Source organism: Mustelus asterias, chromosome 4 (genome assembly GCF_964213995.1).
Source record: "Mustelus asterias chromosome 4, sMusAst1.hap1.1, whole genome shotgun sequence".
Taxonomy (NCBI): Eukaryota; Metazoa; Chordata; class Chondrichthyes; order Carcharhiniformes; family Triakidae; genus Mustelus; species Mustelus asterias.
The window spans coordinates 31,241,006-31,258,732 of NC_135804.1; the positions used below are offsets into that span (position 1 = coordinate 31,241,006).

The 17,727-nt window shown below is 39.5% G+C and overlaps 2 protein-coding genes across 4 annotated transcripts in view; both read right to left on the reverse strand.

The window, feature by feature from the left end:
• pdcd5 (programmed cell death 5) overlaps positions 1–327 on the reverse strand; it is a 15,392-nt gene extending 15,065 nt beyond the window's left edge. Inside the window, exon 1 of the mRNA XM_078210770.1 lies at positions 118–327. Within this exon, the coding sequence (XP_078066896.1) occupies positions 118–183 (66 nt within the window). The 5' untranslated portion in view covers positions 184–327. The remainder of the gene's footprint in view (positions 1–117) is intronic.
• Positions 328–5,416: 5,089 nt separating this feature from the next.
• The window catches only part of dpy19l3 (dpy-19 like C-mannosyltransferase 3), a 69,196-nt gene continuing 56,885 nt past the window's right edge, over positions 5,417–17,727 (reverse strand). For all 3 annotated transcript variants that reach the window (XM_078210773.1, XM_078210772.1, XM_078210774.1), the window contains exons 16-19: positions 16,441–16,523; positions 13,580–13,712; positions 11,305–11,463; positions 5,417–8,278 (exon numbers count right to left, since the gene is read on the reverse strand). In XM_078210773.1, coding sequence (XP_078066899.1) covers positions 8,105–8,278; positions 11,305–11,463; positions 13,580–13,712; positions 16,441–16,523 — 549 coding nt within the window. In that variant the 3' untranslated portion in view covers positions 5,417–8,104. The remainder of the gene's footprint in view (positions 8,279–11,304; positions 11,464–13,579; positions 13,713–16,440; positions 16,524–17,727) is intronic.

Here is a 17,727-nt window from a genome sequence, read left to right on the forward strand (position 1 = left end):
GGCTCGGGCCTCTCTGCTGCCCCCAGGCTGGGCTGCGGCCGTCGGGTTCTCCGCTCCCCATCCCCGGTGCAGAACCTCCTGCCACAACCCCGCTCCCTCTTCGCTCTGCGGCCTTACCCCGCGCTGAGACCGCAACTCGGCCAGTCTCTGGCGCCGAATCGCCTCCAATTCCTGATCCTCCATCGCTCAGAAAGGCCTCCCGTCCGCCTCAGGATTCAGAGACCGCACCGACACCAGTACACCCACACCGGGGACCCACTGCGTCCTCCACCAACAGCGCCACCCTCCACCGACAGCGCCGCTACCGGAGAACTAGTGAACTGCATCGCCCTCCACCGACAGCGCCGCTACCGGATAACTAGTGAATCGCACCGCCCCCCACCGACAGCGCCGCTACCGGAGAACTAGTGAACTGCATCGCCCTCCACCGACAGCGCCGCTACCGGATAACTAGTGAATCGCACCGCCCTCCACCGACAGCGCCGCTACCGGAGAACTAGTGAACCGCACTGCCCTCCACCGACAGCGCCGCTACCGGATGACTAATGAACAGCATCGCCCTCCACCATCTGCGCCGCTACCGGAGAACTAGTGAACAGCATCGCCCTCCACCGATAGCGCCGCTCTCGGAGAACTAGTGAACCGCATCGCCCTCCACCGACAGCGCAGCTCTCGGAAAACTAGTGAACCGCATCGCTCTCCACCGACAGCGCCGCTACCGGAGAACTGGTGAATTGCATCGCCCTCCATCGACAGCGCCGCTACCGGAGAACTAGTGAACCGCATCGCTCTACATCGACAGCGCCGCTACCGGAGAACTCGTGAACCGCATCGCTCTACATCGACAGCGCCGCTACCGGAGAACTAGTGAACCGCTAGCGGGGAACTGGTAAATCGCAGCGGCCTCCGTTGACAGCGCCGCCATCTGGGAACTGGCAAATCGGGAACTGCTGGAACAACACTGCCCTCCGCCGACAGCGCCGTCAGCGGGGAACTGATTGAACTGCATCGCCCTCCACCGATAGCGCCACCGGGCGGAATTGATCTCTCAAAACAGATTACAGCCAATGAATTATTTTTGAAATGTCGTCACTGTTATAATATGCAGCCAATTAGCAGCAAATGTCCACAAAGAGTAATGAGATAATGAAGCCATAATGACCCAAAACTTCCGAGCTCCAGGGTATTGTCTCTGGGGAGTACCCCCAAAATGTGCTGGGATTGCCTCCCACCCTCCATTATAATACAATGACCTGTACCTGTATTCAATGACTTTATTGAGAATCCAATATCTAGGCTCGATGCTATGGAATTCCCTCCCTATCTTGCATCTTATCTCTCACCCTCCTTATCGCCAAACGCTTTGACCACTCTTTAGGTTATGTCATTTCTGATTGCTCAGCATTTACTTATTATTAAAAAGCTCTAAAGGTCTGGCAGCATCTGCGGAGTTATCTGCACTCTATGTTCTTAATGCACTAATCAAATAAACTACCTGAACCCGAATTCCTAAATGTTTTGGTTCCAAAATTCTTTAGGAGGCCTTACTTAAGGAGGAACATATTTACATTGGAAGCAATCCAGAGAAGGTTCACTGAGCTGATACCTGGATTGAACTGTTTGTTGTATGAGGAAAGGTTGAACCTAATACTCATTGGATTTTAGAAGACTGAGAGGGTGGTTCCCCTCGTGTGGGAGTTTGGAACTAGGAGACCCAGTTTAAAATGGAGGATTTGGAATTTTCTTCCCCAATGAGCAGTGGAGTGAATATATTTCAGGTTGAGTTGTTGGACAGATTTCTGATCGACAAGGTAGGAAAATTGAGTTAAGGCCACAGTGAGATCAGCTAGGATCATATCCAATGGCTGAGCAGACTCTAGTAGTCAAATATTCTACTCACACTCTTATTTCTTATTTTCTGTAATTTATTGCGAGTTCAAGGGTTATCTAGCTGTCTTGTAAGGAGTAGAATCTCCAAATACCTGGGGTGAAAACTTTGCCAGACGTGATCTCATTGTAATTTCTCGTGTTATGTTCAGAACAATTATGGTATCTCTTATATAAATGTTTCACTGCATGTTTTGAAACTGGCACCTTGAATTACTAAAAGAAATCATAATACATTTGCTGCATTTGACACTCCCATTGATTGCAGTTTGCAATCAGGAGTTTCTCTTTGGTAATAGCTACATTGTCATTATTTTAACAATGCTTTCTCCAACTCGGGAAAACAACCCATTTTTATCAATGAAAGGGAATGAAGGTTGACTTTGTTTATTTCTGATAGTTGCTGAGATTTTATTAAAACCAAACATTAACCAAGACAGTGCAACATACAATATTGGGTCATTAATCTTGTTTATATCTAATTTTCAGCCTTTTATTACTTGTCATCCTTATGTTTATTACTGCCTCAGTGAAAACTCTCATGTTTAGGAGGCAAGAAAGGTTCCAATCTTGCTTTAAATGATGAAAATGACTCCCTGAAACTCATTCCAGGTTGGATTAATTGAAAACTGAAATTATCCACTAGATCCCAAAGAGTGATCTGGCAAAGCCAATACTGCTAGGCAAAGAGGAATAATAAAACATTATATCTATTTATCTCATCAACTTTCATTTCTGATGAAAAATGTGACAGTAGGCAACATTTTGAGGGCTGTGCAAATTCAATTTTACTGCAAAGTTTGAGATGCACTTTGACATTACATTCTTGTGTCTTTTTGGCATGGATATTTTATGGGCTCCTGTGTATTACTCTCCTGCGTGAGCCCCTATTCTTTAGGAGTGCCTTAACATGTTGTACAGTACTATCTTGTTCAAAAAAGGTTCTAAGGATAGCCTCAGCAATTGCAGACTAGTCAGTTTAACATCACTGGTGGACAAGTTTCTAGAAACAATTATTTGGGATAGAATTAGTAATCACCAGGAAAATGCGGGTTGATTAGGAAGGGCCAGCTTGGATTTCTAAAGGGGAAAATCATGTTTAATTAACTTGGAGTATTTTTTTGAAGCGGTAACAGAAAAGATTGATGAGGGTAATGCTGTTGATGCAATGTACATGGACTTTCAAAAGGCATTCGATACAGTGCCACACAACAGACTTGTGAGAAAAGTTATAGTTCATGGAATAAAAGGGACAGTAGAAATATGGATACAAAATTGGCTGAATAATAGGAAACAGAGTAATGGTTGATGGACATTTGTTGGGCTGGTGGAAGGTTTGTAGTGGTGTTCCTCAGGGTTGATATTAGGAATCTTGCTTTTCCTGATATATATTAATGATCCAGATCTTGGTGTGTCGGGGATGATACTGTGCATTTAAGAAATATATTTGTGTCATGTTTTTGTGCAGGATTTCTTTTCAGGAGACAGTTATTTTCTTGGTGCTGCGTTGTCTATAACCAGCAGCTTACGTGTTGATGTTGCAGAAGCATAATTGGTCCTAATTGTTTGTTTTAATTTGAACTAATGCAGTTCTGTTATGTGTTTTCCCCTGGGGTTTTTCAGAGTAGGTTTGATTAGGTTGTGTGACATAAAAGTTATGTGACTGGGTGGGGTTAGGCTCACAGAGAAACAAGCTCAGTCGCTGCTTGGGATCTTTAGTGAGAAATAGCTCTCTGTCTCTCTCTGGAGATTGGACTCGAAAATTGGTCTCTTTCTCTGAAGTTCTACTGTTTGGTGTTAAGTTTTTCTTTGGAGGATGCTGTATGGGAGTCAGAAGACAGGTGTCTTTCTGTATATCTGTCCAGAGGGGTTAAAAGGCTGGAAATGTAGCACCCACGTGAGCATATATACTTCTGTGCTAACTGATTCTGAAGAAGAATGTATGTGGGGATATTGCTTAAATTGGAATTTTAATGATAGCTAGCTGTTAAGAATTTATACCTTGTCATGGTTAAGTATTTCAATTGGTAAAATTTATGCTAATTCTTCTTGTTACATTTTAACTAAGTTTTAAGTTTATTTATTAGTGTCAGAAGTAGGCTTACATTAACACTGCAATTAATTCACTGAAAATCTCCTAGTTGCCACGCTCCGGCGCCTGTTCGGGTACACTGAGGGAAAATTTAGCATAGTCAATGCACCTAATGCGCACGTCTTTCGGACTGTGGGAGGAAACTGGAGCACCTGGAGGAAACCCACACAGACTGAGGGAGAACATGCAAACTCTGTACAGACAGTGACCCAAGCCCGGGAATCGAACCCGGGTTCCTGATGTTGTGAAGCAGCAGTGCTAATCACTGTGCCACCTTTACTATGTTGTTAAAATAAAGTTTGTTTTAATAAAAGCTTCCTAGTGGGTTAATAGAATCACACCTGGAGTGAAATGCCTTATGCTCACGCTAATGCCAAAATAAATAAAAGTTGGGATCTAGGCTAACTTCATAATATACCCTGAGGTGTCTGATCTAGTCCCTAACAGGTGTAAAACTTCAAAAGCACATGGACAAGTTGTGGAGTGGGCAGATAGGTGGCAGATGAAGTTCAATACACCGAAGTGTGAGGTGATTCACTTGGTACAAAGAACATGGAGACAATATAAAATAAGGGGCAACATTTTTAAGGGAGTGCAAGAGCTGAGGGCCCTGGGTGTACATGCATAGATCATTGAAAGTAGCAGGACAGGAGGAGAGAGCACTTAATAAAGCATATTGTCTCCTGGGTTTTACTAATTGGCTCGCAGAGTACAAGAGCAAGGCAGTTATGCTGAACTCATACAAGACACTAGTTAGACATCATCTGGAGTATTATGGACAGTTCTGGAGGCCACACTATAGGAAGGATATGAACACATTGGAGACAATGCAGAAGAGGTTTACAAGAAAGGTTCCAAGAATGAGAAACTTCAGTCATAAGGATAGATTTGAGAGGTTGGGACTGTTCTCCCTGGAGAGGAGAAAGCTAAGATTTCATAGAGGCGCTCAAAATCAGGAGGAGGCTGGACAGAGTAGATAGGGAGAAACTGCTCCTGCTTGTAAAAGGATCGAAAATGAAAGGGCAAACATTTAAAGTGATTTGCAAAAGAAGCAAATGTGATGTGAGGAAAAACTTCTTTACACAGTGAGTGGTTTGGTCTGGAATGCACTGCCTGAAAGTGTGGCAGAGGCAGGTTCAATCGAGGCATTTCAAAGGGCATTGGATCATCATTTCAATAGAAACATTGTGCAGGAGTAAGTGGGAAAAGGTAGGGGAATGGCAATAAGTCGTAATGCTCATTTGGAGAGCAGACACAATGAGCTATATTGCCTCCTTCTGTGACATAACAATGTTGTGATTAAAGTGCCACATACTACCTTGCTAATATGACCAGGATAATAAAAGATGTTTATTGGTCTTTCAATTATTTTAAAGCTTCCATAAATCTATCTCTTGGAAAACCTGGATAAACATCAGACAAGATCTAGATCTAATATTAAACAAGTTTATTAAATAATGACAAGTGAACATACAACATTATAACCCCTGAATATATATTTACAGCAGAACTAATTTTTTCCTCAAAAAGGAAAACCTTGAAAAGTTATATGTCTAGCCTGTCACTGTAAACAATTATTATAAACACATCAAAATATCTAATAGCTGACTCACTGGGAGATCTCCTGGCAGAGTTAACACCCATAGTATGAAGTTACGTAGATAGATCAAACACGACGACTCTCACCAACTTTTACAGATGCACCTTATAAAGCATCCTTTCTGGATTTATCACAACTTAGTATGGCTCCTGCTCTGACCAAGACTGCAGGAAAATACAAAGAGTTGTAAACGTTGCCCAGGCCACCATGCAAACCAGCCTCCCATCCATCGACTCCGTCTACACGTCCCACTGCCTCGGAATAGCAGCCAGCATAATCAAGGACCCCACATACCTCGGACATACTCTCTTCCATCGGGAAAAAGATACAAAAGTCTGAGGTCACATACCAACAGACTCAAGAACAGCTTCTTCCCTGCTGCCACCAGACTTTTGAATGGACCTAAGTTGATCTTTCTCTACACCCTAGCTATGACTGTAACACAACTTTCTGCACCCTCTCCTTTCCTTCTCCCCTATGTATTCTATGAACGGTATGTTTTGTCTGTATAGCACGCAAGAAACAATACTTTTCACTGTATCCCAGTACATTCTGAGGGCTGGTCCAGATGTGAAAGGCCAAATGGCCGCCTGTGTTGTAACAATTCTGTGATGAAAGCCTTCTTAGTACGTTGGCTTTGTAAAAACGGCTCATACTTAGTTCAATTACTTCATCGATATTTCCCCATGACAGCAGTGAGACTGAAACTCCGGGTATGGAAGTGTGTCTACAACATGAATGATTACTAAAGATTCAGTCAAAAGGAATACAAAATCCAAGAAGTTTCATGTTTGACTATTTTACAGTTTTAATTTTAGAAAACTGTTTTAAGGTATTTGTAATAAAAGCTACATCTTGTGAACAAATGATGACATCTATTTGAACGTAATAATTGAATGATTGTTTATTTCCTAAAAATTCTGCTAAACAATGTAGTGGAATGAAACCGCTGAACCTGCAAAAGGTCCATTTTGAAATCTATATATTTGTGGTACAAAGTGGATACAGAAATTAAACATTTTTTTAAAATGCAAAATTCAATAGTGATACTTAGTAGCATTGTTAAACTGCAATGTTGCTATAGAAAGTCAATTGTTTCTAGTAATAAAAATCTATCGCTATTTAAAGAAACAATCTAACTGTAATTTTTTTCAGTACAAAGAGTCAAGTACCAATTGGAATTTTTTAAGTGTTAGTGCAACATAATGTCTATAACATTAAAGGGGTTGCTCTTGACGAGAAAAAAGAGCTTTAATCCCAGTAAAATTCAGTGTGTGTTACATCTTGTGCTAACAAAGATACATCAACAGAATAATACACTGGGTTATTCTGCCCCTGTGATTGAAAAGGACAAGATTAAATCAGGGGTTAAGTGGTTGGTTTGGCGAAATGGCAGAAAGAAGCTGACACACGAATAAAGAAAACCAGTTACCACTGTATCTTCCAGCAGCCCTAGCAACATTATACACCCACATTTCAGTAGCGTTATTATTCTTAGTTGCCAGTATTCAGTTACATGCAATAATATCAATCATGCAAAGACTACAATTACTGTATCCAGAAAATCTTGTCAATTTTACATTCAGTCAAAGTAAAATCTGAATCTGAAATCACCAAAATGGGCAACGCAATGACCTCCAGCCATCAATTCAGAGACTTGCCAATGTATAGTCACAGTTGTGTGAACTGTTGTAAGGAGGAACTCTGTAGGCTAAAATTTCCCTCACTGTTGAAGTGGTCCATTAATTCAGTAATTTTTAAATACACAAAAAGGCCCAGAACGGTGGAACAGCACCATAATAAAAACATTTCATACACTCTAATACTGTCCAACAAATCTAATCATCTAATTTGGCACTATGTAGAGGTGTCAACATCTTACTTACAATTTTAAGATAATTTATAATATCAATAATCTGCTAATCACAGCCTCCAACTGAAAGCATAGTTTCTTCTTTATGGATGGTCACATAAATGGAAGCAAAATAAAATTATATCGTATTACATAAGACACACAATGCATATAAGTGTGTGATTATGCAGATAAACTCTTAACAAAAATTAATACTGTAAGAACTGGTGTCTCCAATAGCAATCTGTATTAGCGATTCAAATAAATACTGCCATGAGTTCTAAGACAGGGTAGCCACAAACAAAATGATTAAAAGGAATTATTTGGGGATGTCTGATTGAAAAACATTCAATTTTAGGATATAATACAGAAAAATTCATTGTGTGTGTTAAGTAAAAATCTCGTTTCAACAAATTAAGTGAAATGAATAGAAGTGTAAAAGAAAAGTACACTGCTTGAATGAGTGAAGCATTGAAGTGAGTCATACATACTCTTACTAGGTGTTACATTTTGGGTTGACTACGATCACCAACTCTGGCATTCAGCAGGAACAAAGTTTTCAATCCCAAAAAAATGACTAGACTCTTCCATAATATAGCTTTGTATTTTCTACTGTTGGAACCCAACACCTATTTTTTGCAATGTAATGATGAAGCGTTGTGGAAACTTATTTCTAATAAGGTATTTCCTTCTTTTTCTTTAGTTTGTAAACATGGAATGTTTTGTTTTTGAACACACGAGAGAAATAAATGGTATAGGGAGGCTTATTTGATTTGATTTCATCACAAAAACGTGGATAAGGAGAAGGCTTCAAATCAGGATCATTTGCTCCTGGGCCGTCCATCACCTGCAAAGTGTACAATCACAGTTACAGTCAGAATCCCCAAAACACATTTTCATCGCACAAAAATGTAAAAGACCTTCAAAATAAACATTTCTAACATTCACAATAAGGTAGATAGTGATTATTGAAGATATTTTAGTCAGAAACATGTCTTTTACAATTACTTATTGTCCAAAGTCTCATTACTACATTAACAGTTGCCTAAATCAAGCTTCTTCAGTCCTTGAAAGTGAAGTAATATCGGTCTGTGTGTTGTAATTTAAGGACAGTTCTATTACTAACTACTGGTGGATGAAAGAAAAAAATACATCAAACAAAATACAATATCCGCAAAGGCAATACATTTCAGCTGCATGCTCCTTAAAATTCTATGGACACTGCTATGTGCTACAAGTATGGTTATCCAAGAAAGAAATGTGGAACATGAACTTCCTGGTTATTTACCCATCATCCTCCTATTCCTCCAGTAGTGACTTATCAAGACTACCTTGAAAAAAAACTTTTTTCAATTGTTTATTCCACCCTCTTCGAACTTAATGGTTCAAATACCAGTTCTTGTACAGGATAAATTGATCTTCTTGGCTTCCTTTCTCTAATTGTATTTCATACATCCGGGGAAGTAATCCTTTTATTCTGGTCTGTTTTACAATTAACCTTGAGTTTTATCATTACAATGTCTGTTGGATGCTCCATACTTTGAAAATATGGTGCTCACATTGTGCATCTCTGAATTTGGCTTGTTCTTTGTGACCATCTTTCCTTCTCTTTAGAAATTTGCTTGTGTTCATTGAATCTGTGTGGGTAGGGTGTCTTTCCAGTTGCACTGTTTTGTCCTTACGCTGGTACTTTCCAAAGTCTCAGAAGCTGCAATTAACTCTGAAATGATCCATCTGCTTGAAAGTTCTGGTCCCAGTTATTATGTGTTGTTCAGGCTCTCAACTTGGCCACATTGCCTGCATTATTTACTCTTAAAAGTTTGCTGTTGCAACATTTTGGTGATTTATTTGCCTTGGTTCTCTTCACCACCATGAACTTCTAACTAGGCTACCATGACATGGGTGCAAGGATTCTTTTGTTTGTAACCTAGTTCATGGATCACCCCCTTAATCTTTTTCTATCAACTCATGGTTTCCTTTTTCTCTCTCTGATTTTGTTTCTTCTCTATATCACAACATCCACGCAGCATCTAGTGATACTCCTCTCTTTTGCTCGTAAATTCATTCAACGTTCGTTAGCTTTCTTCAAGAGTACAATTCCCATTCATTTTGTAGTAAAATGGATACATCGCCAAATCACGATTGCTGCGCTTTTATAGGCAAATTACCATATTTTTTTCATTTGTTTAAAGTCAAATTTCTCTCGGATGCAATGAACACCTTTAACCTCCTACTAGTTTCTTAAAATTTGTTGATACTCTATCTAGTTTGATCACACACTGAACTCCAGTTCTTGGAGTTCAAGCCTTCACACAATGCACTTCACTATTCTTTCCTGGGAACTCAGACCATTCTCAGTCAACCCAGTCTGCAAGTATTTACAACCCCAGTTTGCCATAATTAATTGACTCATCTCATTTTCTCTTTTATTCTTTACAATTTTAGTGGTATCCTGGACTTATTGGATTTTAGCCCTTCATCCTACTTTCACAAAAGCACACCGGTATCAAAGATTGGTTACATCACAGAGGAGGCCATTTGGCCTGTCATGTTCCTGCTGCCCCGCTGGAGGAGCAATTCACCTAGTGGCACTCCCCCGTCTTTTCCCCATAGCCTGTCACATCCTTTCTTTTCAGATAATGATCCGATTCCCTTTTAAATGCCTTGACTGAACCTATATCCACCACACTCTTGGGCATTGCATTCCAGATCCTAACCATTCACTGCATTAAAAAAGTCTTCCTCATGTTGCCATTTCTTCTTTTGCTAAATGCCTTAAATCTATGCTTTCTTGTTCTTCATTCTTCCACCAATGGGAACAGTTTCTACCTAACTACTCTGTCCAGACCCCTCATGATGTTGACTACTGCTATCAAATCTCCTCTCAATCTTCTCTTCGGAGAATAGTCCCAGCTTCTCCACTCTGTCCATGGAACTGAAATTCCACATCCCTGGAATGATTCTTCTGAATATTTTCTACACCCTCTCTGATGCTTTTACACCCTCCTGAAAGTGTGGTGCCCAGAACTAGATGCAAAACTCCAGCTGAGACCGAACCTGTGTCTTAAGCATAAATTCCTTGCTTTTATAATCTATGCCACCATGTATAAAGCCCAAGATGCCAAATGCTTTATAAACCATTCTCTCAATCTTTCCTGCCATCTTCAATGATTTGTGCACACGCTACACCTAGGTCCCTTTGATTCTCAAGCTGTTAAATCTGCTCGTGTTATCAACAAGTTCTGGGAAGATCACTGAATTAATGGATGGTGAAAATCTACCTGATACAATTTATTTGAATTTTCAGTTAATCAGAAGTGTGGAATTTAATTCATTGAACCTTAATCTTTAATGACAAATTAGCTAGCTAAATAGATAATTAACCTGGCAATAGGAAGAACAATGCATCAATTAAAAAGGGCAATGACTGTTTGGAGTGTTAAGTATTTCAGAAGAATATAGCTCTTGTATCATGCAATATGAAATTTGCTAATAATTGGAGTATATGTGCTAAACAGTCTAAAGTCTTGGCTTGGTTGTGAAGATTAACTATTAACTTGAACTGTTTGTTTAAAGCACAGCTGAAGTACTGAGTGTGTAAATCCAAATAATACTGCCACTTCAAATTGTGAGGTCAATGACTTGTACACTTCAGGTTCCAGGCCAGAAAGCCTGCTTTGGAGTTCTGAAGCATCGCCTAGAATGACGAGCTGATCTACCATCATAATGTGAAACTGTTCTTAATGTGTTTCAGTGAGTTATCAAATAGGATTTGCTAGATATTATTTAAAGCTATTAACTGAAATGTAACGAATCATATCAATTCTTTTAAAAGGGCCTTTTAGCTGGAAAGACTGAATAAATGCTACTTACATGTCTATTTGCGATATCAAGCAGGTCTCTCAAACGACAGCCTCTGCTGTGCCTTCTTTCATAACAAATACTGTCCTCGAGGAGAATGTAGTCTGTTCCATACAATCTTAGGATACTGTACACCTCTTCTGGGGAACTCTTGGAGTAAATCTGATAGATCTTAAGAGAAGGATGACATAAGCAGTGTCAACTGAACTGAAACTTAAAATGATTTAAGACCATTTGGCTCTGTCTAACTAACCACACTCAGTAGATACCTTTAGGAATTCTTCCTGTCTTACTTAATTGACTGAAAGAACTGAATGGCTACAAATGGATGCTTCAAAAAATTTAACTTGATTCCCACATGGTTATTTGAGGTGATTCCAGAACACTAATCACATTCCTAGCTGTATATTTAAACCTGCAAAAGATAACACTTCTCCACCCTCACCTCCAACAACAAGGAATTCTGGACATTTCTCATCTTACTTAGCTGACATATTTAATTTAGTGATGCCAAATGCTAGATTGGAAAGATCTCTACCAAGCCACTATACTATGCAGTGCACCAAACCCTTTGGGGAAAACTTTAAACATACACTCAGAATGGGCACGTAGTCAATATTACATCTGCTGCACCCACTCAAACTTTTAAGCAGGAGGCCTAGGACAGGAGTAGGCCATTTCAGCCCATGAAGCCTGTTATAAAATGTTCCGCCATTTAATATGATCATGTTGGAATCAGTTTTAGATTTGGATCTTATTAGAGTAGTTATTGAGCTTCCGAGTGCACTGTGTGTGCAGCTTGCCAAACCAGGGAGGAAAATATGGTGGCAATCGAACCAGCCATTAAAAAGCAATGGGAGGTGCACTGGGGATGGGGGTTTTCCCAGCAATTGGTAGCAAGCCACTATATTGCTACTCTTCCTGGAGCCCATAAAAAGTACCCCCTCACCCCCCAAAATATTCCAGGCTATTTTTGCAGTGGCTTCCTGCAATTCCTTTCAGCACCACTGGTGAGGTCACTCACTGTGTGGCTTGCAAATTCTCACTAACTGTCCTGTCTGGAGACAATACACATCTCTTTAACCTGTGCTTAACGCTCTCTCCACTCACATTGTCTGTACCTTTGAGACTTGATTACCTGTAAAGACTCACATTCCAACCATTATTTTGTAAATTGAGTTTGTGTCTTTATGTGCCCTGTTTGTGAATAGAACTCCCATTCACCTGACGAAGGGACAGCGAGCGCTCCGAAAGCTAGTGGCTTTTGCTACCAAATAAACCTGTTGGACTTTAACCTGGTGTTGTGAGACTTCTTACTGAGGTCACTCACTGCCAGATACAAATGAGCACCACTCCACCTATCTGAACTTGGACGTTTCACAAAGGAGTCCTAAACGAGTGGAGGTCACAATTTGCAGATGCATCCAGGCCGCATGGGTAGAAATGCAGGTGTCCATTTACATGGCATTATTGGGCAATCCAAGGAAAGCTTTTGTTTCTACCATTTCAAAATGGTGAGGGTGTGCGGCTGTTGAAAATCATCCTCATTGTCTCAAATTACTTACTAATGACAAATGACCACGACTTCACTATATTACTATAAAGTTCAAAATGTCCATTCTGGACACTAGGAAAGGAAAAAAAAAGATTTGCACTGCTATGTATTTTTTCACAGTCCAAATGGGTATAGTTAGAAAATTTCACTTACACCACTGCTGAAACTACGGAGACAATTCTGTTTAAACAGGATTGTTTTAACAGGACCATTCTTCACTCATCTTTAAGGAGATATTCTCACTTTTGTATAATATGTTTCGGGCTCAAGGGCATTCATTTGTTTTTTTTTCCAAGTAAGTAACCGAAGTTACAGGTAGTGATTATTCTGTAATCAGGTATCTCTAATTTGGCAACAGATTGGTTTCAAACAGAGACTCCTGAAGAAATCAAAGCAGCTGTTCCAGTACGCATAGTCCAAAGATGTGCGGGTTAGGTTGATTGGCCATGCTAAAATTGCCCCTTAGTGTCCTGAGATGCGTAGGTTAGAGGGATTAGTGGGTAAAATATGTAGGGATGTGGGGGTGGGGCCTGGGTGGGATTGCGGTCGGTGCAGACTCGATGGGCCGAATAGCCTCTTTCTGTGCTGTAGGGATTCTATGATAAACCGAAATCAGCTTGGAGTAGAGCAGAGGTCAAAAATTGGATTTAAAATAAGAAAACAGAACCCAGTCCAGGAATTAAACCCTCTGTACAAGGATACAATTTGATCCACTGAATATGAGATGCGTACCTGTTTTGTTCTTTCTCTTAACTTTTTGTCTTCATAATGAGGGTGATTGGTTATGGTTCTCCCAGTACACAACTTGACCCCTGCTAATAGCTGCATACTTCCAGCAAAGACTGCATGTTTAGAAGTTTTTGACCTTTGGGGAAAGAAAGAAAAACAACTAACAATTTACCAACACTGATATGCAGGTTTTTTTATAAGTCAATATTTTTTTGCTAACTTTATTTAAAAATGAACAAAATAATTAAGTTAAACTCTTCTAAGAACAACGGCAACAAGAAACACCTCCCTGATATCACCAGAGGTGCTATTATCAAAGCACAAACTTCAAAAATTGGAATCATAATAGGAAATGCAATACTGAAGTTGTCTGTATATTGGAACATCAGCGTGGATACTGATAGACTAGCAGCAACTGGAGAGAGTGAAACTGAGAGACAGACAATTCAGAAATGTCTTGACAAAGAGAGGCCACATATACATGAATTAGGTATAATGCATATTCAGAGACAAGGGAATTATTCTAGGAGGATGAAAGGATGAACTAAAGGACCATGGCACAGAATTTGCTAAAACGATGTTACAGGTGACAATCACCATATGACTGTTATTTTGCATAATTATCCATAATTATCCTTTGTTTGCTCATGTATCCTTAATTGTTCAAAATGTTTAAATATATTCCCTCCACTTACTGACAATAGTGAAACATGTTTCTCCTTATTTATCTATCAAATCCTCCTTTGAACACCACTATCTTATCTCAATCTTCTTTGTTCTAGCAATGAGTCTCAGTTCCTCTTTTGCACCTGCTGACTGGACCAGTGGTAGTAGTTCCACCTGGGAATACGAATGCTTTATATTCTGTACTGATCATTTCCAGCAAGTAGCTCTGAATTCTAGTTGCCGTCTAGACATATATTCATGTTGGGTAGAGGTCGGTGGCCCTCTATCCTCCTTGTGAGTTGTGTGAGGTTATGGAACCCTCCCGCCATATTGGAGTATCCATCCTACAGGCTGGTACAATGATGCTTACAATCACAGAAACACATTCACATCGTAGTCTGTCAGACTGCAAATTACTTTATGCTATTCTCCAGAAGTAGAGTACAATAACAATAAGGTAATAACTTGATAAGTAAAGCTTCTTATCCCTTGTATCACCTTAATAAATCTCTTCTACACTCTCTCTCTGTTTACGGTTCCGTGCAATAAACTTTATTCTCTTTTCTTGTCTTTCCTCAACTTTGGTTTCATTGTTGCCATGTTCTCTTTATTGCAATGCATCCTCATTTTATAAACAAGCTAACTAAATTAACCAAACATCTTTAAAAATTCATAAACACAACATGATATGTTTCTTTAATTAATATATTTCATAGGGTTCCTGAATGAATATAAAAGTTGTCAAAGTTAAGTGTTTTATAGATTGGTGCTGGCTGTTCTTAATAAACCCAAATTTCTAATTGAGTACTCATTTTATACTCTTGAAGTTTACCTAATACATGTTAGGCTGACAAGCTAACCTGTTTATCCCATTGTCTCCACTTGTATGTGCTTTATAGGCAATCCTTCAGACAACTTTATATCCTGCCAAAAGTCTGAAAACTCAATTGCTGAGAGGAATTGTTATTTCTGATCATAAACTGTTAGGATTCTTGTTGAGACCAATAACTTTAAAGAAGAGATTTGAATTCCCAGTGACCAACTTCAAAAAATTGCACAAGATTTCAAATTTTAAGACTTTCACTGTGACAAACAAACGAAAAGTCAACATTAACTAAATGTTTCTTCATAGGTAACTAATATCCTATGGCACAGAAACAATAAACCTCATTAATAACCTCACATGACCATGCTACATATATATATATATATATATATACACACACACATTACAACTTGCTCTTCACTGCCTTTTAGTCTTTATAGGAAACAGTTAACACTCACTCCTAGCTCTAATAGGTTCACTTCCCCTCATTTTGCTGGGTCATAATGTTGAGTGGCTGTGGAAAGGTGCTTCACTTAGAGATTTTCAGAAAATTCTCAAACCAACTAACAACAGTAGTGCCCATTCCAGTGATTACTCCTCACGGTCTCGCCAGGGCAAATCTTCCAGCATCTTTAGGTTGCTATGGGATATGTCTCTCTGACCAGAAACTTCATTCTGGACACAGAGGACCATAGCCTTCTCCTCTGTGATGACCAAATTAACTTCAGTTTTTTGTCGCTGAGACCTCTCTCTTTTTGTCCAAAAATCTCTGAGACAAAGTCTTCCCACAGCCAACCCAGCTGCTCCTGCCCTGTTTTCAGGTTTGAATATTTTGCACTTTGTTGACAGTAAGTCTCAGCCTGGGCCTCTTGTCTCCATGGTAGGCAAGCCACACCAGCTTGTCATCAGGCAAAATTTATAGTAAATCACATGGTTCTCTTCATTACTCTATTTTATCGGACAGTCCATACCATAACTATCTTATAAAATCTCATATTCATAGCTGGCTATTGGGACTAGCTGGGAGGGTACCATGGTCGGCATTGAGCGGTTGGGCCAAAGGGCCTGTTTCCATGCTGTATTGTTCTATGACTCTAAAACATAGTTGACTCATACCCCTATACAAAATTCTCTGCTTTTTCTAAAGCTGCACTGGAATACACCATACTACTAGCTACAGTGTCAGCCACTTCTTGACAGCATTTCACAGACTGTTGCCTTCATCTTGAAAGTTCAAACCAATAAACTGTAAAAGCACAAACTTAAAACTAAAAAGTACAAATTATGATTCGTTATGGATAATAAATTTTTGCACAACTTTAAAGTCAAAAATTCATATGCCATTTTGTAGGTAGAAAATTATTTAACTTACTTGATCCAGTTCATTAATTCAACTGTATCAGGGTCATAAAATTCCCTCAGATCCGACAGTTCAGTCATTATCTTTGGCCAGAACTACAAGAACAAGAGACCAAACGCTGAACAAATATAATGTTTCTGTTCACATTTCCCACCTTACTAGCCTGAGGGCATGTACCCTAGAATTTAACTTTGAATTTTTATTAGTGTCACAAGTAGGCTTACGTTAACACTCCGATGAAGTTACTATGAAAATCCCCTAGTTGTCACACTATGGTGCCTGTTCGGGCACACTGAGGGAGAATTTAGCATGACCAATGCACCTAACCAGCACATCTTTTGGACTGTGGGAGGAAACTGGTGCACCCGGAGGAAATCCACGCAGACACATGGAGAAAGTGCATACTCCGCACAAACAGTGATCCAAGCTGGGATTCAAACCCAGGTCCCTAGCGCTGTGAGGCAGCAGTGCTAACCACTGTGCCACCGTGCTGCCCCAACTCCAGTTGAAAAAAGGCAAATGTAGAGCCAAAAATAGCCTCTGGGAATGCCACTATCTGATATGCTTATTGGGATTAGGGTTATTAGAGAGCTGAAGTTTGATCAAGGTGAAACAATCCATTGCAATGTATTCATACACATTGCCTCCACTGGCTACTGCATCAATGACCCAGCAGCCATTTATAATGTGGGGAAATTGCAAATGTCTCTTCAGCTGATTTCATTTGTATGGACTACACTGGCAACATACCCATTCTCATGGTTGTGAATTCTTTTAAGCACTTTTATACACACTATATCGTTAACAAAATCCTACCTAATACAAGGTAATATAAAAAAGTTAATTCAGAAAATACAGTGTTATGCTTATCGTAGATCATTTGTTAACACGCTTACAATTTACTTAGCTAAAATATACCTGAAATTGCAGGTGAACAAATTAACATTTACAACAGGTAAAATGTGCATGTCAGCTGCATAACTGCATATTAAAACAATTATAAACATAATGTACAAGCCATTACACAAACCAAAAGGTGAACTTTGGGTAATTAAGAAATTCTATACTTGAAGGTTAAAAATGTATGTTCAAACAGTGTGATCCATATGTAAACTTTGCACTGTTTGTAACATTGATGGTGTGAATTATGTAATTTATTTTCCCATTAAGAAAAATTAGAATGTTTAATCCATTTCAGAACTAGCATGAGCAAAACATACTTGTGCTATTCCTAAAGTCACATACAGGATCATGAGTAGAATATTGATAACAACCTACAGCTCAACCTTCAACACCATT